General features: G+C 43.8%; 1 protein-coding gene across 3 annotated transcripts in view; it reads right to left on the bottom strand.

Annotated features, from left to right (window-relative positions):
• The window catches only part of ARHGEF6 (Rac/Cdc42 guanine nucleotide exchange factor 6), a 52,248-nt gene that overhangs the window by 11,675 nt on the left and 16,106 nt on the right, over positions 1 to 24,467 (bottom strand). For 2 of the 3 annotated variants that reach the window (XM_054996250.1, XM_054996253.1), the window contains 13 exons: positions 24,242 to 24,443; positions 21,259 to 21,329; positions 14,866 to 14,960; positions 13,017 to 13,112; positions 11,808 to 11,930; positions 11,546 to 11,684; positions 10,658 to 10,717; positions 7,600 to 7,767; positions 7,056 to 7,142; positions 6,285 to 6,363; positions 4,890 to 5,029; positions 3,334 to 3,459; positions 1,147 to 1,167 (listed from right to left, as the gene is read on the bottom strand). In XM_054996250.1, coding sequence (XP_054852225.1) covers positions 1,147 to 1,167; positions 3,334 to 3,459; positions 4,890 to 5,029; positions 6,285 to 6,363; positions 7,056 to 7,142; positions 7,600 to 7,767; positions 10,658 to 10,717; positions 11,546 to 11,684; positions 11,808 to 11,930; positions 13,017 to 13,112; positions 14,866 to 14,960; positions 21,259 to 21,329; positions 24,242 to 24,443 — 1,407 coding nt within the window. The remainder of the gene's footprint in view (positions 1 to 1,146; positions 1,168 to 3,333; positions 3,460 to 4,889; positions 5,030 to 6,284; positions 6,364 to 7,055; positions 7,143 to 7,599; positions 7,768 to 10,657; positions 10,718 to 11,545; positions 11,685 to 11,807; positions 11,931 to 13,016; positions 13,113 to 14,865; positions 14,961 to 21,258; positions 21,330 to 24,241; positions 24,444 to 24,467) is intronic. The other variant, XM_054996252.1, reaches the window with a different exon arrangement.

Here is a 24,467-nt window from a genome sequence, read left to right as displayed (position 1 = left end):
TTTCTGTTGTTGTGTAATTACAATAATAAAAAGGGAGAATGAGTGATTCTCTTTAACTGCAAAGAGAAAAGCAACAGACCTCATAATTAAAGGCATGCTACAGACAGATAAAGGGAGGATCATTCAGGAAAGTAAGTGGATAGGAAGTAACTGGGGTTAAGTTAAGTAGAAGTGGCTGCAAAGCAAAATGCAAAAGACAGTCACAAGATGAAGAGGGACCATTGCTGAAAGGGATTTACATACTGCAGGATCTTCCTTAACACAAGGACAAGCATGGCTACATTTTTGTGGGCAATGTGCTGTGCTGAACTACTGCTTTAATCCTGCTTGCAGCCACATGCAGGGCGAAAAAAGAGCAAGCAGTGCAAACGTGTTCTGGCACGGAAGCAACCTGGGAGAAAATTTGAGCAAGCAGCAATGGCACGCAATGCAGGAGACCCGCAGAGCCATTCTAAGCAGCATTAAACCCTCCTAAGTTTGTTGAAGTCAGCTTTGCTAAGGATGGCACTGCAAATATCTAAGGGCCAAGCTACAAGTGATGAATGACACTTGAACGGCAAGTGAACAGATACACACGTATTCCTCCCTGTTCACTTGTGCTCCACTTCATCACGTGATCAAGTGGAGCACAAGTGAACAGGGAGGAATACGTGTGAGTCTGTTCACTTGCCGTTGAATTGTCATTCATCACTTGTAGCTTGGCCCTAAGAGGTCCTATGCACTACAGTCCTGCATCCACAGACAAAGAGGTTTACTAGGCATCTGTCAAGAACATTCTTCTTTACTTCTTCATGTTTTCTCCACATTTTTTCAAACCATCTTTCAGGCGGTCTGCAAAAGCACACAAAAAACTTAGGGGGGAAAATGGGAGCAAACTAAACTATCAGTAAGGGCAGGCGGGGCAGGGTGGGGGACTTGATGCAGTTAAAAAGCTGAGCTGCATAAAAAAATCTAGTGTGGAAAAGCCCTGAGTAAACATGCACAGGACTGGGTGGTTGTAAAACAAACAAACAACTATGCATAGTATTGGAAACTATGACAAACACACAGATGCCAGACAGAATGCCACAGAGGGCAAACCCACACATATTTAAAGTAGTCAAGCATCTGCCACTGAGTAAGCCACAGAGATGCTTCTAACCTTACCTTTAAGATGTAGGACATCCGCTGCAATGAAAATGCAAAAAAAAAGAAAAGATGAGCATAAGAAACTGGTAGCTACAAACAGAATGGCATGCGTCCATCACAGAATTTTAGGGGATACACATAGGGAGGATCCCAGGAGGTCTTCCATTCAGGCTGTTGCCAGACCTCAACCTTTGAAGTTTCAGCAACGTGGCTGCACCTTGTGCTATCCAACCATACCTGAGATTGAGACAGGTAAGCATTAGAGCTAGTGGTACTTGGCAGCTCCTTTCTTTGAGAGGATGTTTTCTCTAGGCTCACTGGAGCCCCTATAAAGAGAGCCCTAGAAACACTGGGCATTGTGGAAAGGCTTAATACGTGAGATGCTCACAGTGTCTATCGCCAAGAGAGGAGTCAAAGGCTGTTTTTCCTGTACCGTTTTAATCTACTGTAAACCACATTCAAGATCAAGCAGTGGAAAGTTGGGGTATAGATCTTTACAATAAATAAATGCAGAATAGGAGCTTCAGGAGTGGAATCAGACCTCTTAGCCGTCACAACGTACAGCCACTGTTTATTTAGCAATGGAGAACATTCTTTTCTGGAGTTATGCAATGTATAAGAAGTTTTAGGAGTAAAAAGAAAAAGTCTGTCCTCCCCCGCCATTCCAATTAGCATCAGGAGTAGATGTCAGCATGCCTCTGATACAAGAGATGTGTGGGGTGGCACGCTGTCAAATAATGCTGAGAGTTTCAAGCTAACGCTGTGAAAAGTGAGTCATTAAAAAAAATCATTGGAAAGGGAAAACAGGGTGGATTTTGTACTTGCAGTTTGTTGCAACTATGATGGAAGTTTCCGGTATGATGCAAATCTCTCTGCCCTCCCCCTCTCCCACCCCATTTCCTGTGGGCTTAAATTGCATATTGTTGTGCTACACGATTAAAGCCGTAAGTGGGAGAGCAATTTACTATCCTCACACTAAATCTGGCTTCTAGAACAGTAAACAACAAAGACACTTGATACTGAAAAATGCAAACGTTTGTATAGGCGGGATGGTGAGAGCAAGTTCTTTTCCCTCCCAGTGATCAGAACAAAGGTTTAAAGGTGAAGATTCCATGGTAGGCAGAATTCTTAGAAATGTACTTTTTCATGAACAGAGAGAAGGAGATGAGCAATGCATTTGAAAGGTTTGGAAAGCAAGGAAGACCCCATCTGTATTTCTTTTGCTGTACCTCTCATGACTTTTCAAACCATCTCATAATTTTATGGTCCAGGGCAATCCAGCCCTAGCACCTTTCTCAGTATTCCCAGCGTGGTTACAGATCACCTCATTTAAGGCTGAAGGTATCAGAATTGGGTATGCCATTCAAATCCTTCCAATCCCTCCTTTCAGATGTACAGAGACTCCAGGGTGGCTCATTGACTTGTATAGTTAATAAAGACTTCGGTGGACTAAACTGTCTGCATGGGTGACTTTCGACGTGTGGGATGTGTTGAGATCAGGCCAATGACCAGGAACACAGAAAGCATTTCCCACGTCCCCATCCACAAGCTTAAGTGCCTGCAGGATGCTGGAGTCCTCAATCCAGCATCCTGGGTGGTGGGTGGGATCCAGGGATCTACTGCACCACAGTAAAGCTTACAAGTGGAGCAAATTGCAGGTGTGGGCTGTATTGCCATGCTGCTCCTCCAAGAGGGTGGAGAACTTCCTTGGGTCAATGAGGATCAGGTGACACAAAGAGTCAAGTGGGTTCTATTAAGCTCTAGCTCCATCACACTCCTCACCATTCGGTCCTAACTCAAGAGTCAGCACAGCTGCTCCTTGTCAGCTGGTTGCCCAGATGTCTTTAAAGACCGTGTGGCACATGGCCAATATGGCTTCTTGAATACAGATGGCTTGTTGTGCCATCTTGGAGCATTAATTGCTGGCAGACAATGGGGCAGCAACAAGGGCTAGAGAGAGAGCTGCAAAAACTGGCATCCCTTTGTGGAGATGCGTCTGGAAGAAGTACACCCAGCCCGTGACACCATCCCCTTTGAAATCTGTCAGCCTCGTTGGTAAGTCTTGGTTTGTGCCACCCTTCTCGCCAAATAAGTAACCCAAGCCTCTTGGCACACAGGCCAGCAGCAAACTCTGTGTATTCTGCTGTAGAATAAAAACAAGTAATTAAAAGATAGGTTCAACACACTCCAATTCATGACTATTACCTCTTTGTAGCTGAGTGCCACCGATGGCCGGAGGGGAGGTGCAGGCCTGAGGCAACTTAAAGTCCAGGGCTTGAGGATCTTGGGTGGCTCCAAAGGACCACGAACTTGTCCAGTAGAGCTGAAAGTCTGATGAGATATGAGGTTGTGAGTAAACCAGAAAAAGCTGAGCTTTACTGGTTGGGTAAGCTTATCCCTCTCCTTGAATCCATCTGAGGTTTTTGAGAGCAAAGTGGGCCACTCGCTAGCAAGGGACCATAGATGGGGCAAGATGTTTCTTTCATCTGTGAGCAAATGGGCCTGTCCCCTTATGTTGATCCACAAAGTGGCACTGAGCTATAAGAAAGCCCAAGGAAACTCTTTAAGGCAAGGACAATGCATTAAATATTAACTGACAAATAGTGATATAGCTGAAGTGGAGCAGAACTGACCAGTGACTCTGCTGTTAGAGAAGGGTAGGCCCTGCCTCTATCTCAGGTGGCTTCCCAATAATCTTCCTTCACAGAAATCGTAAGACTATAAGATGATCATCCAGCATCCTGTTTCTCACAGTGGACATCTAGATGCCCTGGGAGGCCCACAAGCAGGGGTACAGAGGCCAAGGTCTCCTGCTATCGTTCTCTGCCCTTCAGTAAATGGCATTCAGAGATATACTGCCTCTACACAGGGAGATTCCCTTTAGCCAGCATGGCCCAATAGCTGCGAATCTGTCTAATTTCCTTTCAAAGCCAACTTAAGCTGGTGGCCATTGCTGCACCCTGTGGCCACAAGGTTACTGCTTGTTGTGAGAAGAAGGTCTGTCTTCAATCTATTGTCCATCAACTTCAATGGAGTTCTAGTGTTTTGGAAGAGCAAGAAAAAAGGAAAGGAGGAAGTCAACAGAAGCGACTGACTTTTAGTAGGAGGATAAGCAATGTTGGAAGGCAGAAGACAGGTATTCTCTGAGCCCCCTTCCCTCCCAGTACTGCAGTGGCTGTTCTTCCAGTCTTGTCAGTCTGTCCAAATCACACTTGGAAAGGTAAGTCGAGCAGGTGAAGAGAAGCACCTGGAGTGACTCCAGTCTAGGCAGGTGGTAAGGACTGTAAGAAGAAGGCCTGCTTCTTCATCAACCCCTGATGTTACACCACACATAATGAACTTGAGGAAATCACTGCCACAAGATATAGTGATGTCTACTGGCATTGCTGGTTTTAAAAAAGGGATTAGACAAATTCACAGAGATTAGAACCATCGATGCAAACTAGCCATGATGGAAAAGTAGAACCCCCACCGTCGGAGGGAGTATACCTCTAAATACTAGTTACTGGCAAGGCAATTAAAGAGGGAGTTCTTTGGCATCTGTGCCTTTACTTATGACCTTCCTAGAGACATCTGGTTGGCTACTATGGAAACAAGATGCTGGACTAGATGGACACTTCGTCTGTTCCAGCAGGGCTCTTCTGACATCCTTACAGAGGATGTTGCTCCATTTTGGATTTTTGGCCCTTGTACATCCCTTAGAAGAGAGGAAGGTGCTCTGCATTGCTGGAAACCCAGCACGATCCCTCTGATGAACTCACCGAGTGAGAGCTCCAAGACTGGGTCTTGGACAGGGTGCCACTTGAAGCTGCCCCTCTTGTCAGCCTTTGCAAATGGTCCAGCCATTCATGCAGATCGTGGCTGCTGTTACAGTGTACCGTGATCCGGTCTATCATAGTTCCTGTGAGATGGGAATGAATGGCCTTACATTAAAAAAAACCCTGCTAAGAGCCAGCTAAGGAAGAAAAATGTAGGAAGCTTTCACAAGAGGCATAAATAAATGCATTTTAATGAATACTTTTTATTTTATTGATAAGTTTAAAATCCCAATAAAAAAGGGAAGAGGAAAAAGAAAGAAAAGAAAAATAAATTAAAAAGGAGAGAAAAAGAAAAGAACAAAAATTTAAAAAGAACAAAGAAAAATAATACGTATTTCTATTTTCCTCTACAACACCTATCATTACAGACATTATACTTGTAGTTTTGATACCTCCAAAATTTACCTTTTCAATACTGCCCCCTTCTATTTAGTTTTCCCAAATTTATCTTCTTAAAAATCATATCCACAAATCCTCAGTTAATTTTTTCTCATCTCGTGCAGAAAGTCAATAAGGGCTTTCCAATTTACTATAAAAGTAGACAATGTCTTTTCTCTGATCAGTGCTGTAAGTTTAGCCATCTCCACTAACTCCATCAAAATAAATGCATTTTTAATATCAGGGTTTTCCCCCTGCCTTTGAACACAGTTAAATGCAGCATGTAGAATGGGAAATAACCATTTTAAAATGTAGATGGTCACCCCCGAATGTTGCTAAATTTAAGCTATCTGCTAGAGGCTGGTTTTCCATGTTGCCTGAACAGGCATGTAATCAAAGGCAGGCAATCGGCATTGTGAGTTGATCTGGCCACACAAAAGTATAGCATCAAGGCCTTCCTCCTCATGTTATGGCGGGGTTATGTTCCTAACCACCCAGAGACATTAATATTTGAATATGTGTAATGTGGCTTAGGTAGTCATCGCTGCACATATGTGGGAAACTGGAAAAACACACACACACGCCCAACTGAACCTTTTCTTGTGAAAGTGCCAGTACATTATTTAAGCATTATCATAAGCCAATCTCACAGTGAGCTGGTTTGGGAATAACAACTTAAAATGGAGGGGCTGTTTAGTCATCATAACTAACAGCCCTTGGTTGACTAACTCTACGTTACAATGGCAGGGGCTGCAGCTTATTCCATATACAGCCCTTAACATCTGTTGATGCTTGATAAACAAACATATTCATATTATTTGTTAATTAACCCCTAACTAACTATGAGGACCTCCTTCTGTCCCATCCACCAAGATGATATTCCTACCATATTTGCCTGTTTGTGTCATCAAAGATATCCAACACAACATTCCCATAACAGCCGCTGACAGCAATACTGACCTCCAATTTCAAAAGTGTGTTCATTTCCATCCATCTCTTCAACTTTTGTCACCATCATTCCTGTTAAAGGCAGCTTCCCCTGTCCCCACAAAAAGAAAAAGTTATTTCTGGCAACCCTGATGGAGATTTTGCAATATTTACAATAATTAATTTGATATTTTTGATTCACCAGTTAATAAACTTATTGATAGAAGATAAAAGGTTTGGCCATTGCCAGGCGGTGTTGCTGTTTAAAGCTCTAGAGAGAGGTTATTGACTGACCTACCTTCCACAGCCACCTGTTCTATGGGTAGCCTGGCCATTTAATTCAAGGAACTGCTCTTTATTTAGTATTAATAGATAGTTGCTTTTTGCTGTTATGGTGCATTTCTAGCTACCCAATACATTTTTACCCAGCCCTTCCTCCAAGGACCTCAGGCTATATATCCTTTTCCCTTCCTGATTTATTTTAAATTATTTATTCTTGCAGCAACCTCATGGAGTTGACACTGAGAGGGAGAATTGCTGACCCAGGATCAGCCCAGAGAGTTTCATGGCAGCTCTGAATTGGGGATGCCCAGATCCTACTGTAACACTACACAATCCGGTGAGGGAGATTAAAGTGAGAAAGAGTGAGTAACTGGCCCAAGGAAAGACAGGGCATAGATCCCAAAAATCATAAATAAATAAAAACAGAAATAGCTTTGTCACCTGTCAAGTATTTTTTTTTGTATGCACAACCATTAAGAGCTCAGTTTTCAATTTCTTGGAATTCAAAGAGACTCTACTTACCTGATATATGAAGCCACTCATCCGAGGACTGGCCGAAAGCATCAGTAGAATGTTTGAAAACAGCATAAAGTACCTCTCTTCTCGCTCCTGAAAAAGACAAGGGCAATTCACACTTCAGACCACTTTACTTCCACAAAATGTCCAGTGGCAGAGCATTTACCATGCATGTGGAAGGTCCTGGGTTCAGTCCCTGGCATCTCCAATTAAAAGGACAGCAGAGGTTATGAAAGACTTTTTCCCCCTGAGACCCTGAAGAGCAGTGGTCAGTCAGAATAGACAACACAGAGCTAGATAGCTCTGGAAAGGCTGGAATGCAGAGCATAGATTTAGTCATCTATCCACCCAACATTCAGTCAATAATTTGGTCTGTGAGCTTTCCTTTGAAACCCCACTGAATACAGCACAGGAGGCCTCCTTATTGGGAAGAATGAGAGGTGTGATGGTTGAAGTCTTGAACAAGGAGAGGAAAAGGAAGAGGAGAAGGCGGCGGTGAATGAAGGGTCTACTCCTCAAGATTTGTGATATTAAGCCCCGCCCCTCTTACCTCACTCGCTCCATATTGAACGATGACTTGTGACATGTAAATGACGGTGCCCATAGATTTTATCTCTTCACCTTCCCATCCCTGAATGGACTCTGAAAGGATCTGGAGTTCGAGCTGTTTCCTCTTCCTCAGCTCCTGACACTGAGACTGGCAACAGAAAAGAAGTCTCTGGTTTTTAAAAAAATGTTTCCGCACCACAGACCGAAAGAAGAAAAAAAAAAAGGCAGAGAGGAAGAGATGCTAATAATTAGTTCTGGAGACAGGAAGACCAGCCCACTCCCCCAAAATATCAGGAAAGCCAATAACTACAACAGGTAAAACAGTAATGTACTATTGCAGTGTAATTAGAAAAAATAAACTATGGGCCAAGCTACACATGACGAATGACACTTGAACAGCAAGTGGATTGAGTGGAGGGCAAGTGAACAGGGAGAAATACACTTGCCATTCAAGTGTCATTTGTCACTTGTAGCTTGGCCCAACGCTAATAACATATGTACAAAATCTGCAACATAAAAATGCAAGGAAGTTCTTTACTATTGATGGCTTGTGACCTGTTTTTTGAGAGTCAAGACAGGTGTATTTTAGTTCCACAGAGTCACTGATGAACATGGAACTCGACAGGATAAGCAAAAAGGCAGGTCCCTGCTCCAAGAAACTTGCAAGCTAAGGGACAAACTTGCAGAAAACACCTTACATTCCTAAACAGCTGCTGAAGAGTTGGCTGGTTTGGGTCAGGGATGTGATGTGTGTATGTGCGTGGGGTGATTGTTTTCTTGTTCTCATGTGTGTCCCCCCCCTGCTTCCATTTGCTTCTTCAAGTAAAACATATTGGTTACCTTATCTCCCCCTGTCCCTGGAAGCAGGACAAATAGCAGCTCTAGGGGAGAGTTTAATGGTAAGAATATGGCATAGAGGAGTGAAACCTCTTGCACCTGGCATTATAGTTCTACCTTAGCAGCAGCAGCAGCAGCAACATTTGATTTATATACCGCCTTTCAGGACAACTTAACGCCCACTCAGAGCAGTTTACAAAGTGTGTTATTATTATCCTCAGGACAATCACCCTGAGAGGTGAGTCAGGCTGAGAGAGCTCCAAAGAGCTGTGACTGACCCAAGGTCACCCAGCTGGCTTCAAACAGAGAAGTGGGGAATCAAACCCGCTTCTCCAAATTAAAGTCCTGCCACTCTTAACCACTACACCAAACTAGCTTTTACCCACAGCACAGCTTCTATTTGGTAAAGAGTTTAGTGCTGGAGATCTGAACGTGGATCTTCCTGAATCTTGCCCATTTGGCCATAAAGTGTGGTAGGTGGGAAAGAACAGAAGGTTGAGTGGAAGAAGAGAAAAGCACTGACTAAGGAGTGCTAGGAGAGATTCAGGTCAAACTGCACGTAGCCTTGGAATTCAATAACTAGAATCCTAAGCAGCCGACGTAGCATACTCTTATATGGCTTGGGGGTGTGAAAAGAGTTAACTCTTTCTCTGAACTATTTGAAAAAGACCCTTTCCTTCAGCTGCTTTAAGCCCCAAAATGGGAGGACACGAACCCCTGTTGTGTCTGTCTTTTTTCCTACTGGGGTTTAAAGGAGCCTGGGGAGAGTCAGTTGGAGGAAATGATAAAAGGGGGGAATTTAATACACATGCATACTCGTGGTTCTGATCCACTTTGGGGGCCTCGTGGCTACTTTTAGTGCCAAACAACATGGCTGAATTCCAGTCATGGAACTTCCCATGTTACATACAGTTTGGCCTTTAGGTGACCAGGCACAGGAAAAGGAGGTTTGGACAGTGAGGAAATAATTTCCCCAAGAAAAATGGTTCAAGAAAATGTTTTCAGCCATCCCAAGTAGTTCATCATGAGCTCTTTTTATTGCAAATGCTTCAAGGTTTTTAAGTTCTCGACACCATGCTCCTTTCCTGTTTTCAGTGAAATCTCATCTCCTTCTTGCTACCCAAGTTCAAGCTCTTCTCCACCCCCAATCTAACTCTTGCATCTTCTCTGCAAAAGAGGAAGGAAGGGGTACGGCGCTTGGTTTCAATGAAAGCAACGGGAGAGTTCAAAAAAGAAAAACCACCTGAAACTTTTTCCAGAACGACATCTCAAACTTAGAGAAACAGTCCCCCTTGTGGACAACACAGACCCATCTTTTTAGCACAGATTCTCTTTTTTGCTTTACTGACTCTTTCTAGGTCAATTAAGAACAAAACGTAAAAATAAGTCACGCACACACCCAATTTCCTGAAGTGTAACTTAGAGCTATTTCCAAATCATTCACAAAACTTTAGTGGTGGTGGGAAGGGCTAGAGTTGCCTTGAGCCAGAAGGAAAGGTAAGGTGCAAAAATTTTAATAAATATAACTAAATAAATACAATATATGAAGGGGTAGGAAGGAATAATTGTAAACCAATCTGGAACAGCAGAAAATGGAATACGAACAGACTTAAACAAGTTCACAAATGAATGTAATTTACTACAAACTTTAAAATAAAATAACATTTAAGATGTGATTCAAAATTAAAGAAACACAAACACACCCAAATGCTCAAATACTTGACAACTATACCAGGGCCTTCACATTCATCAGACAGACCACTGGGTCCTCTTACTGACCCTTTCAGTAGGATCTGGCCTGCACATCTTCCTTCCTATCTCCAGAGTAAGAAAGACTTGAATGTAAATGTATTTTAAGAATGAGAACTTAAGAGGAAAGGCCAGGAATATCCCAGAGGAAGCTGTAGACCCCCATCTCAGCCACCTGACCAATTCACACATTATTTCTTGAACGTGTGTACAAAAAGTGCCGTGAGGCCTCCAACCTTTCCTCATTTCTGAATATCATAGAACATATACAGTATACAGTTATGGCTATCGTTATAATCACTGGTTGAAAAGCAGTTTAAAATTCTGAAGGTTTTCCTGGTGCCAAGAAAAGAAAGCAGGAGGCCTTTTTTCTCCCTTATTCATCTCCTTTATTTTTCCTTTATTTAGCTATGCTTATCTAAAATTCCACAAGTGTATCAGATATGATTTGTGGTCCCTGTTTTGAGACCTACCACGAGAGACTTGAAGGATGCAATGGCTTTCAAGACTTCTTCGTGGTCTGGATGCACTTCCTGGGAAAGGGGGGGGAAGCCCCAGCATTAGTTTTTGTTTTAAAAATATTAAAAAACATATAACATACAAAACATATAACATCAAAGAAAAACCGGCAAGGGAAAACTGATAACATCAATATAATAAAAGGGAGGCAAATACCATGCTCCAGCTATTGGGGGCGTTGAACCAGCTCATAAACCCCATCAGAGAAACAATTGGCGCCCATACACTCAGATATAAATCCAGTCTCAAGGGTGTACATGAGATGGAGTAATCTCATTCTCAGCAAAATATTGCAACATCAGTAGCCAGATGCTTACAAAACTGTTGTTCATATCATCACAGGAGTGAGGGTTTAGACCATCAGTGATCTTTCCCATAATTTGTCCATAACTGTGTCCATAATTTATTAAACCATAGCTCTAAAGTTGGTGCTTGCTTGGCTTTCCAAGTAGAGGCTATGGCTAACCTGGCTGCCGCTAATAAGATAGAAATCATAACCTTCTTACCCTTATTCGGGGAGAAGTTGGATCACAGATTTAGCAGAGCAAGATCCTGAGTAGGATGGATAACCCTGAAAAATACCCTGAATGGCAGAAAGGCTACCATTGCCTAGGTGGTGCTGGTCACGAATAAAAAGGGAAGTACCAATGTGGCGAAGGGGTGGGAGCAGAAAGTCCAAAGCACAAGCTAGTCTTTCATGCCTGGTTTTATTGTGGTTGGGTACCAACCAGCCAAAGTTTGAACAGCACTGACACAGGGCAAGCAGCAAGGAAGGGGCCCCAAGCACCAGGGCAGAGAGATCAGGGTGGGGCCACCTCCAACACTGAAAGGCCCCAACTTACCTCCATGTGCCGCTCCAGTTCCTGGAGAAGGGTGATGTATTTATCCAGCCGTGTGAATGGTTTGCTGAGGCTTGCTGTTAAGGTCAGAATCCCTGGGCAGGCTGCTCCTTGAATCTCCATGAATTTCTCCAGTTCATCACTAGAAGGCACAAACACACAGCATGGAATCAGACGGACTGAGCCAATAACGACCCTTTTTTACATTCCAGTGCGTTCTTGCAAAACTCTCCTCCCCCTCCCCCTCCATTGTATTCTTTTTTACCTGTGTTGGGTCAAGACGTTGACAGCTGAAGGATGGTTAGCGCAATAGGTGAGGTACAGAGATCTGAACTGGGGCATCAGGCTTAAGAAGCAACCTCCTACTTTCTGCTGGTGCTCTGGAAGCCTGCCAAAGACACAGGGCACATGTCCACACATTATGCTGTGCCACACTTAAGAGCATGAGCTGAAAGTTGGGAAGTTCCAGTCTCAGTCAGGAGGTGGAGCCATAGGCAAGCAATCAGCTCCCCCAGGCCCCCACCCTGCACACACATCTGCAAAAGGGAGACATTAATATTGGTCTACCTTACAGGCCGGTTGTAAGGATTACTGAGATTACCTGGATGATATTGTGCCAGTTTAAAACAAGATATTCAATGGTTACCAGTTTGCTTTGGAGCACAATCCTAAGTGCTGATTATTACCTTGAAAACCCTATACAGCCTGGATCCAGGATATCTGATAGACTGTCTTCTCTCCCATTTGAATCTGCTTACTAGTTAAGATAGGAGAAAAGGCAGCATGGTATAGACGGGTTTTGTCAGATCTCGGAAGCTAAGCATGGTTGGTACTTGGATGGGTGACCACCAATCCAAGGCACTGGCAAAACACTTCTACTTCTCACTTGCCTTGAAAGCCCCTTGCTGTGGTTGCCGTAACTTGGTTGCAACTTGACGGCATGCACACATCAGTTAAGACAGTTTTTAGAAGGCTTGCCCTGTGTACATCTGTTGGCCAAAGCAAGAAGCTTGGAAAGGAAACCTAAACAATTCATGGTGTTGATTGCCTGGCTGGGAAACCGTGGGATCTCTTTTCTGCATCATCACGAACCTCGTTGAGTGACTTTGGGCCAGTTAAGATCTCTCAGCCCAACTTCCCTTGCAGGGCTGTTGGGCAGAGAAGAAAGAATACATGCCGCACACCACTCTCGATTACTCGGAGGAAAAAATGGGATAACAAAAGTAATAAAACAATCATAATTAATCCATCCTTGTAACAATCCCGTGGAGGAAGGTCACTGGCACAGAGCAGGCAGGTACTGATTAAGAACCGAGCCTGGGAGACAACGATTTACTGAAGGCCACGAGCAACTTCCAAGGCAGCGAAGGACTGGACACCTCATCATCTGGACCACCTCAAGTTTTGGCTACTGGACTTCAGGGGCTTTAAACTTCTAAAAGTTCACTGCCAGATTTTAATGGCCAGTACTTACTTGGCACATTCTTCCAATGCCTGGTGGAGTGTTTGCTGAAAGGAGCAGATGTCATCTACATTTCCAAGCAAAGATGCAATATCTACAGCACTCAGCCTGTAAGAATGCCAATAACAAAAAGGCATCTTTTCAATGAGCAACCCAAATGACACATCGTAAGTACTTACAGAAGCTTAATTTAAAACACGCCTTGTTTTTAATTAATTAATTAAACACCTTCCTTATAATACTTTGTGTTCTGATTATTAATACACATGCACAGCTACTTTATCCCCGGTCAGACCATTGGTCCATCTAGTTTACTCTCCAGCATCTGTTTGGACTGGTGGTGGCTCGCCAGTACGTCGGGAAGAGAACAGCATTTCCCAGCATCAGCTATAAGTAGAGATAACAGGGATTAAGCCTGTAGCCTTCTACATGCAAGGCTCTTGCTCCACCACTGAGACACAAGCCATCCCTGAACGCCTTGTTATTCATTTCTGTATTGTGCTTTGTGAACCTTGAGTACGGCTTGGTTCAGCTGTAATGCCAAGCCATGGTTGGCACTTTATGAGTAAACCTTGAAGCAGCCTTGGATTCCCTCGCATGATCCCTCTGCCCTGCTTCTGCACACTCAGTCTGCACTGAGCCATGGTTTGATATTACATCTATATTGGCAAACTGTGCCACTTGCCCTGCAATACTGGGAACAAAAAGTATGGGCTGCAATCATGGTTTGCAGAGTAAGCACAAACCAGAGTTTGCCTATTTTCTAAGGTCACTGAAAGCTTGTACCAAGCACAAGGGGAGGAAGAAGGATGTATTGCAAGTGAGCCTGAGGATGCTTCAAACTCCATTCACATGTACCAGCTCTTTATTTGGTAGCCCTGTTCACAAGGTACAGTGAATGCATGTACAATCTGTGTACAGTGTACATTTAATTTTTCATTAGACATTTGTAGAATAATTCTCATGTTACAGTCTGTGACTGAGCAACTGAACACGTGACCGAAACTGCACATTTACTCAGGTGCCGATTTCCAGTTCCATTTTTAAAGTGAATGCACATTGGATCTTTCTTATGAACAGACACATGCACTTACAGGCAGGATTTGTGTGTGTTCACTGTAACATGTGAACAAGGGTGATGCTATATTTGATGGGCTTTTCCTCCTGAGATGAATTCTTGTGTCCACTTGGGGGGGAGGGGGGGTCAAGCAATGGTTTTTAAATTGGGGAGGAAAGAAAACACTGAAAAGCTACATACAAAACCAGAACAACAAAATGCTGAAGTTTAAAACACCCCCTGCTAATAAAGACTTCTGGATATACAGAGGTCTGTGCAATCAGATCAAGGGAAACCTGCCTTGTATGTACAGCACAAGCACTGGGGTTTGAAAAGTCAGATGCTTGTGACTGGGTTTGAACATGTGCATGGCAATGAAGTTACAGGATGCTCTGGTAGTAAAATGGGATGCAACACTTCAGATGGCAGGTACTGAGTTCCAACCTTGCATATTTCTTTCCATTAAAAATACCCTCATTACAAACAGAAAATCAGCACAGCAGGAGAAAAAGATTCTACCCCCTTTCTTTGAACTATATGGAAAGGCAGGGTATAACGTTTAAATAAATAAATAAATTTGATTGATGTGCTGGTTTTGTATTTGCAGGCAGCCTTTCAAGTATAAGGGAACATGCCAAACTACATGATCCTCCACCTGCAGTCTGAAGTGGAGCAGTTTATCCCACCACCTCACATGGGAACCATGCTCAAGCTGCAAACCATCTTTGCATCTGGGAAGCAGCTGAGGATCACCCTTGACAGGTGCTAATGGAGGCTTATCAACCTGAAACAAGCAGATCTTACTTGTCATAGGACTGGAGGGGTCTCAAGTATGTTCCCAGAAGAGCCTGCAGTTCCCTGGCATAGTCTCGCTCTGTTTCCAGAATATTCTGAAGTACCTAAAAGTGAGAGTGTTGTGAATAAACGGATCTAAACATGCCATAGCCACAATAGTGGGCTTGCTCAGACAATGCTGTGATATGTGGAGTTTAAGGAAGACCACGAGAAGGCAGCTGCAGAACAAACACAGAATCAGTCTCCTCATATGTCTAAAGTCTTCATATTGTATTAAATAATAATAAAATACATTTTAAGGAGAAAAAAAGTGCCTGCTTTCACCAGTCATCTGAGGGCCTTTGTATTCACTGGCTAGAACACTGAAAGGTATAAGCAAATGAACAAATGAGGAGACAAGAGCAAGAGTCCAGTAGCACCTATAAAACTAACAAAATTTGTGGTAGGGTATGAGCTTTCGTGTATCTGAAGAAGTGAGCTGTGACTCATGAAAGCTCATACCCTACCACAAATTTTGTTAGTCTTATAGGTGCTACTGGATTCTTGAACTTTTCTACTACTACAGACAGCCTAACACAGCTACCCATCTTGATCTATCTCCAAATGAGGAGACAGCTCGAGTGAGAATACCACTTCTGCACTTTTCCTTATATCATGACAAATAAAAGGGCAGGAGACTTGCTTTTTATGAAAGCTGAAAATTCTGGCCAGGGATCTAGAATATCCCCTGGGGAGCCAGCCGCCCACCCAGTTATGGCCCTGGATAGTCACGAAACAAGTAGCTACGGCACCCTAATTTATTTAATATATTTGCATACAGCAGGTCAAGACACTCAACACAATTCACAGTTTAAAACATGGAAAAACTAAAATAAGAAGCAATCAACAGCAGACACTATCTTGGGCCTTTGGAGTTGTCTCTATTAGTGAATGATAAACCCTTCAAATTTAGTTCTTCTCTCCTGAGTTCTCCTCAAGGCACACAGCTTCAGAAGCATGTTTTTTCACAAATCTGGGGAGTATTAGGATTTTAACAAGGTGGTACAAATATGCCTTTTTTGTTTTTTCATGTTGACATTGTGAGTTTTTTCATTTTGTCTGTTTCCACAGCAGGCATTCTTGATTCATTCAGATTTACAGCATTTATATGTAGCTGAGCTAAAACCAGGCACAGCTTTAACAATAATATTTCTACTTGCATTTTGGAAGGGAGGGGATTATTGCAGTTTCATTCCTAGTGAGCAGAACCCATCTCAGAAACTGGAATTTCCAAACTGAATCTGTGTTTGAAAAATTCAGTAGTACTCCTGATTTTTGTGTGCAGCATGTGCAATTCACACACACACACACATTTACTATTACTATACAACCACACATGGAATAACAGTCTCAAAGATGTCTCTGGCTCAGATATTTTAAATAAGCATCTTGTAATTTAGGAACAGGCAGGATTTTTTAAGCTCTTAGAGTCAAGAAATGTTGGTTAGCAATGGGGATATCCATCAAAGTATATGTGCTGGTTAACTTCTCAAGAAATCCATGTGCCATTTTCAAACAGCCAGTGCATGCCAAGAGGGTGGACCCTCACTTGTAGAATGCTTGGCCTTATTGCTTTTTAAAATTGATTTCCTTGCACCAAGCACTTTGAAAGGTCAAAAGAGAAACCTAATGAAATACACATCTGCACTGATTATACGCAGTGGTCAAGCCTACATCCAGATTTGCGCAATTTCTTTGACATGAAAGAACAGAGTTCCGTGAGACGCAATACAAATCAAGCTTCAGTCTTTCGATGCCTGTAAGATTGTGCTGACCAGAGATGCAGGGCAGGACCCAGAATTTCTGCAAGTCAGGCGTCTATGCCCTACTGTCTGAGCAACCAAGGTTGGTGGATAGAAGATGGAATCATATGCACTTCAACCCAGCTCATGACCTAAGCGGGGGGGGGGGGCTGGTACACCCAGTTGAGCCTCCTTGAGGACAAAGTGGTCCGACCATGGCACCACTTCAACTACCTTAGGTCCATGTGAATCCCTGCCCCGAAGATCAAATTTAGCGTGAGGCCTGCTTGATGCACGGGGGCTGAAACAAATTGAGAGAATCCCAGTGATGCCATGAACGACATCAGGTCTGCAGCCTGTGAGGAGGCAGCATCATTAACATAGATACTGAAGTCTCCCAAGATTAAAAGCCTAGGGTACTCGAAGGCCCATCCTGCCACCACCTCCAATAGGCTCGACAGGGTAGCTGCTGGTGCACTGGTCAGTACACCCAGACAGATAGCCACACTCTCCTCAGCGTCCCACATAAGGCCTACACAATCAATGCCAGTGATCTTTGGTGTGGGGGAGCAGCCTGAAGGAGAAAGACTCTTGAATGAGTATCACCACCCCTCCCCCCTGACCATCCGTCTGGGACTTATATAGGATCAAGAACCCCGGGGGGGGGGTCAGTTCTTTCAGGGCGACCATACTAACATCACGGCTCAGAATTCTCTTGGCCCTGGGAATCAGACAGCCAATCCCGTGCCACTGTTTGCTATGAGGCTCTAAGATCTACTTGTGCCTCTGCATTCTGGTCAGTTAATCACTTAGCAGTGAGACTATCATGTACAACCTCTATGCTATTTAGCTGCCTGTGGTCCTTCTGCTCTAAGTATTTGCTTACTTCATTTATATCCCACTTTTCTCCCCAATAGGAACCCAAAGTGGCTTACAACATTCTCCCCTTCTGCATTTTATCCTCCCAACAACCCTGTGAGGTGGGTTAGCCTGAGTGTGTGTGACTGGCCCAAGGTCACCCAGCAAGCTTCCATGGCAGAGTGGGGATTCGAACCTGGGTCTCCCAGATCACAGTCCGGCACTCTCAACACTATGCCACGCTGGTACTTGCCCTTTCTCCATTCCCTGGGGGACCAGACCTTGTGAACACTTGGGTCTGAACAACTGGCACTTGGCTTAGGTCAACGATGGGACCAGGCCCATAGTTCTCAAAGTCTGATCTTTCTAATAAGGCCCAAGCAATTGGTAAGGAGAGACAAAGTCCTTTCATGCCTTTCACACTCCATCCAGCTTGGTCTGAGCTCCTGTTCTTTCCCTTGTCTTTCCTTACTAACCTGGAGGAGTTCCCAGCGTAGAGATGATAAGAGAGATTGTTGACAAGGAATTTAAGTAGTCAAAATGTAAACCTATGTACCCCATATTTCTAACAATTAAGTTGTTTCTATGTTCATGTAGAAATGCATTTGGCCTCCAGCATCTGAAGGTTGACTCTACAATCTTAAGTTCAGGAGACACTGGAGATAGATCCAGTGTTTACTCCTCTCCTCCGTTTCTACTGAAACAGGCTGTTTACTGAGCCAAGAAACTCATAACGGCGTCTATTTCTGTTAAATGCCAATGTATTCCATGGCTTGTTTCTCTTGAGGTTCATTTTACTCTCTGCTGAAGCATTTCTCTTCCACGTTAGTGTCGCATCTTTTGCATCAACTCAGTCACACAATGGTTAGGTCAAATAGATTGAAAGAAAACAAAAAGGAGGTAGGGCAAAAAGAATGGGAGAATATCTTGATAACTTGGAGTGTGGGCTATATGTGGTTGGGGTTGCCAAACAGGCTAGAAGTTGCCGCCTGGTTGCTTGCCAGAATTGTATTGGTAGATCTAGATTTTTAAAGGGAGGCACATGCACAGATTCTTGTGTATGCACAGCAGGCTGCCTCTAAATGAAGGTCTCACTATCACACCTACTAGTTCTGCTCCATTCCCATTCCTGTCTTGAACCCACAGAACCTAAAGATTTACTTGCTGATGTATCAGCTTGTACATTTGGATCAGCTACACAGATCTACAAAGGCTCAGACAAGTCATAGGGATAGATCCAACCAGCTTTTCAGCTGGTGAAAAAGGGACAAGGGGGTCCCCTTTGACCACCCAAAAGGAGATCATGGACAAAAGCTATGAAGGACAGGGGATGTAATAAAGAAAGGATTTAGGTGAGATGGAATAAAAAAGTCTGATGAATCCATCTCTTTGCCTGGCCTCAAATCATTCTGGTTCAGATCTAACACCAAACCAAGGCTTGGCACGACCTGAAAAAGCTTTTTAGAAAGCTCAGAAAAGTCATATTTGATCAGATAAAAGGTCTCCCTAGTCCAGAATCCTGTTTCCCATAACGGGTAAATGCCTTCAGGAAACCCACAAACCACACATGAAGGCCACAGCCTTCCCCTGCTCCTGCCCCCCAGCACTTCGTATTCAGAGATAAGTTGACTCTGAGCGTGAAGGTTCTGTTTTGTCATCATGGATGATATTTGTGAATAGAACTCTTCCCTCAAAAAATCAGTCAATGATCAGTCCCCTTTTCAAAGCCCTCTGAGGGCCAGGCTACAAGTGACGAATGACACTTGAACAGCAAGTGTATTTCTCCCTGTTCACTTGCCCTCCACTCAATCCACTTGCCATTCAAGAGTCATTCGTCACTTGTAGCTTGGCCCTGAGTCAACGGTCATCTAGTTCTCTTGCATGTTTTCTCCCCGCAACTCCCTTCCTTGTGCGCAGCAAGCTAATTCGTTACATTGTAATTTGAAGTAAACCTTAACATTTATATCAGCAAATTATGATTTGACTTGTCCTGCAAACCAAAATCCCAAACTGGACTTTTTGCACTCCATATTTGCAGAAGCAGCACAAACCACTGTCACACAGAAAGGTGAAATCCGGTGTATACATAGACAAGATGTTTTAATTACTAATGAGCTCTAAAGAGGAAAGATCTGTAACACTCAGGGTGGGGGTGGGGGCAAAAGAATATCCACCCCTAGGGTTGCCAGCCTCCAGGTGGTAGCTGGAGATGTCCCGGAATTACAACTGATCTCCAGGCAACAGAGTTTCCCTGGAGAAAATGGATGCTCTGAAAGGTGAACTCTATGGTTTCATACCCCACTGAGGCCCCTCCCCAAACTCTGCCCTCTCCAGGCTCCACCCTCCAAATCTCCAGGAATTTCCAAACCTGGACCTGGCAACCCTACACCCCGCCCCAAATAGTTACAATGCTTTCAAACATCCTAGAATGCTGACATTTGCTACACATATTCTAAGACTATGATCTTCAATCTTTCCAGACCAAAGACATATTGTCAACCCACCAGCAACAGCCTGGGAACCACTAATCTTCAAGTTCATGACAGGAAGTCATGTGATTACAGTGTCATGTGACAGAAAAAGGAGAAGTCATAACCTCACTGGTGTCAGAGCCAGGATTGCGGACCACAGACCAAAGGAGCTGGGGACAAATACAAACTGACCTCTAGGTGGTTTGCTGTAGTAAGGGACAAGCAAAGGATGGGAGCCATGGAGGAAGCCTCATGCACACTAGCAGCAGGCTCTTCCAAACAGCAGCAAAGAAAATCAGGAGGTAGGGTTCTGCAGAGGGCTGAAGACATACTGAACTAAAACACAGTGATGACTACAAGTCTGAAAAGTCCTTCCATGAAAACCTTGGACATGACAGAGGTCAGTATTTAAGTAAAGAGGATGCTGAGCTGGTTTTGAGATAGAATAAAATGGGTGTGAGAGTTTTGTCTCATATTCAGAGGTAGATTTAGAGGGACAGAGAACTTCCTGTAGCAGCCAAATCATATACAATGCTTGTAGAGAGTGATCGTCATTTCCTGCTATTGTTAAACTCTTAGAGCACCTTAGAGATCAAAAACTAAGCACTGTACACATCTTTGTTTCTTTTTAAGGAAAAGAACGGTCTTGCCTTACACCCAGGACTAGTGTAGCTGAGCTCACTGATTCTTAATCATTCATATCTTACATCCCACCAATCACTCTACTAAAGAACCTGGGTCCCACCATGATAGAAACTAAAAGCCCATTTTCCCTGAGAAGGACATTTATATGTTTACAGGAATTCTGTTGTTATTAGAAGCACGTCAAAAAGTCAAAGATGGATAATCCATGGCAGGTAAGATTGGCAGGAGACAGCATGTCACACTTGCAAATGGACAAGGCGGTTTATATTAAGCAAATTCTTAGTTATGCATCCCACCTAGATTGTTTCTGCATCATCAGTTGAGAACCATTTGCCTAGCTAAAAGAGAATGAGTTGTGCTCTGAGAAGTTCTCATTTCAGATCTTGCCTGTGCTAAGTAGTCTTAGGCAAGCTACTCTCTCTTTCAGGCTCCATCTGCAATATAGGTAAATGACAGTGGCCTACTTTGAAGGGCTGTTGTACAGATTACAAAAAGATCATGTGCATGGTATGCACTGAAAGTGCCATAGGTGTATTACTAACCTTTCCCTACAGGCTTTACAATCAGAAAACAACACAATTAATAAATTACAATGGAAGTTCTAATTAATAGAACCACATGTGCTAACTTAGGTTATTAGAACTTACCACAGTATAATAATTCTTTGTAAGTTGGGGGCTTTCAGCTCCTTTCAAAGCTTTAGGAGAGAGCGGCTTATCTGGAGAAAGAAACATAAGAAGACATTATACTCAACTGCCCTTATTCTGTCAGGAAACAACTACAGGGAAAAAAAGAGATAAAAAGAGATTCATCAGTATCTTGGGCAGAAATTAAACAACCCACAGAGGAGAAGCCAATCATAACTGCAGGACTGCCGCCTGAACTAACACGCCTGACAAGCTTACTTCAGCAGATCACAAGTACTGCAAGCAGGGCTTTTTTTCAGCAGGAACGCGGAGGAACGGAGTTCCGGCACCTCTTGAAAATGGTCACATGGCTGGTGGCCCCGCCCCCTGATCTCCAGACAGAGGGGAGTTTAGATTGCCCTCCACACAGCTGCGCAGAGGGCAATCTAAACTGCCCTCTGTCTGGAGATCAGGGGGCGGGGCCACCGGCCATGTGACTATTTTTGCCAAGGGCAATTTAAACTTTAAAAAACTCCCCCCCTTGTTCCAGCTGACCAAAGTGATGTCATTGTGCGGTCCTGAGTTCCACCACTGAGTTCCATCACCTCTTTTCCCAGAAAAAAAGCCCTGACTGCAACTGACTTCTGAAAACTGCCACAAAGGTAGCGCTTGACAAGGCAACTACCATCACTTTTGCCGGGTGGCACTGTCTGGACGGAGGCTCTCACAGTGGGTGCCAAGTGTCCTGACCATCAACTACTACTGCCTAGCAATAGAAAACTACCAGGCAGGAGGTGCAAATGTTGTACTGTAGCTCCTGGACAGTTTTGACAGCAGGGTTGGTCCAAACCCTGACCGCTCCAAGGATGTCTCCATTAGCTACAAAGACCTTGATGGGGATAAGGGGCTGCAATACCCAGGGCATTGTGGCCCTTAGCAGAGCTCTGCATTATTCTTTATAATTTTTACAGCCTTGTGGATATACAGAATAATGTAAGCAAAAGAGGAAGGACCTGAGTTGTTATCTTGCAAAACAATCTCTCTTTTCAAGGCAGTTGCACTAAAAACAAGGCAAAAGCACAGGCACGTAAACATGGCTCAAGACTACTGCTCAGTTTGCCAGTGACTGCTTTTCCTCGTGGCCCTTTCTCTCACTGTACTAGCTTGCGCTCCTTGGGTATCCAATCAAGCCCCCAAAGCCTCCCCGAGACTTGCTAGTACTGAGTCTCAAGGACTCCAGACGCTCAGCCTCAGATGAGATGGCAGCTCAGAAATAGCTCAAAGCCCATCGAAAAGATGAGATCAGCTTAGAAGAGAGGAATGCAACCCCAGCAAAAAGTTTGCTGTTCTATGTGATACCATGGGACATGATGACCACCAAGATAAACTCAGGGTCAGTGGGTCCTCAGAGTCCGTTCATTCTGATTTCCTCCAAAGCAGCTGACAGCCTAAAACTGCCCACTTTAGTTTGGGGAAACAGGTTTTTTTAAAAAACACTTACTGAGGAATAACAATATGCAAGACAGACGACATATGAGCACAGCCAGGAGTCTGAGACTGTATGCTTTAAATAAATATATACAGACACAGAGAAACAGATTGTGTTTGTATGCATATGTGAGTGCGTATGAGAGAAAGATGGAGGAAGAGAGAAAGAGAGAGGTTCTAGAGGCTAGGACATGTGGAACTTGTTTCTGTGATTTCTGTTCCACCTCTTAGCCAGGCAAACTCCAAGACAATCCCATATTAAAGGTTATATTATTAATAGTACAAATAGACTCAATGTATTAATCAGTAAAACATACCCATACCCCACCTCAGTCATTAATCAAACTAGGTACAACGAACTGTGGGTCTAGAGGCCTTGCGTTCTTCCATGATTTTCCCTGTTGTACTAGAGTTTCTGGTCCCTGAGGCCTTGTTAAGCCTTCAGGGCAACTTCTTTTGTATCTGGATGCCTTACTTGAGACCCCGTGCCTGAAGCAAAATTTCTCTCTATGAGGAGTCGGGGTGGGGGGAGGGGGGAACACTTTTCTATTCTCTGCCCAAAGCTCCCAGGGGAAATTCAGGACAGGATTGGCCCTTGCCCGTTATGGAGGGAAAATTGTAACCCATCCTGAGTAAGGAGGGAGGATCCTGGGGACACTTATACATTCCTCTTCCCCAAGAGATTCAGCGTGCATTGCCTGTAGCTATTCAGCAAAATGGCCACTATGGACTGGAAAATATACCCTGACACCACAAACTTGTGGGTTGCTGGTCTTGAACCAGGATCTGGAACAAGGAAATATAAGTGAACTAGGGACCGGTTCTCAAGACAAGCACATTAAGGACTTCGATATTTTCCTGCCTGGTTTCCCTTCCCTCTGTTAGCCCAGGGTAGGGACACCAGGATTACCAAATCCAGATTGGGAAATTCCTGGAGATTGGTGGTGAAGCCTGGGGAGGATTGAGTTTGGGAAAGGGAGGGACCACAGTGGGGTATAATGCCACAGACTACATCCTCCAAAACAGCCATTTTCTCCAGGGGAACTGATCTCTTTAGTCTAGAGATCATCTGAAATTCTGGGAGATCTCCAGGTCCCACCTGGAGACCAGCAACCCTACTGAGAATGCACACACTCTATTACATTTCAAGCCCACCATTCCTCAAAGGAGCTTGCATATGGTTCTTTCCCCCCACCACATAAACTTCATAAACAACTCTGTGAAGTGGATTAGGCTAAAAAAGAATGACCAGCCCAAGGCAGAGTAGGGATTTGAACTCAGGTCTCTTCTTTCCTAGTCCACCACTACACACCGCATTAGCGCTTTCCCCAAATAGCTCACTAGGCCAGATCCTCACTCAAACTGAGACAACAGAGTTGCTAGCAGAAGTCTTACAGCTCTCCCTGTCCACAATCTGCACGGGACACAGGAATATTTGAAGCTCCCTCTTACTGTATCAACTACGTAGTCTACTAAGTGATTATTTAGTAAAGATAAAAAAGAAACATCAACTTACCAGTGGATTTAATTTCTCTGACGTAATTACTGGGAAACCAGCCAGTCTTGCCATTTAGGGTTCCTTCCCACCAACCACCTTCCTCAACCCGGGTAACATAGATAATATCGCCTTTGTTGATCGAGAGCTCATCTTCATTGGTCTGCTTGAAGTTGAACCTGGCCTTGACCACCAATTGGTGACTGCCATTCTCAGTCATCTCCTGACACAAAGAAACACGAGGGAA

The sequence above is a fragment of the Eublepharis macularius genome, chromosome 13, assembly GCF_028583425.1.
Source record: "Eublepharis macularius isolate TG4126 chromosome 13, MPM_Emac_v1.0, whole genome shotgun sequence".
NCBI classification, from domain to species: domain Eukaryota; kingdom Metazoa; phylum Chordata; class Lepidosauria; order Squamata; family Eublepharidae; genus Eublepharis; species Eublepharis macularius.
This window is presented reverse-complemented; position numbering and strand designations above follow the sequence as displayed.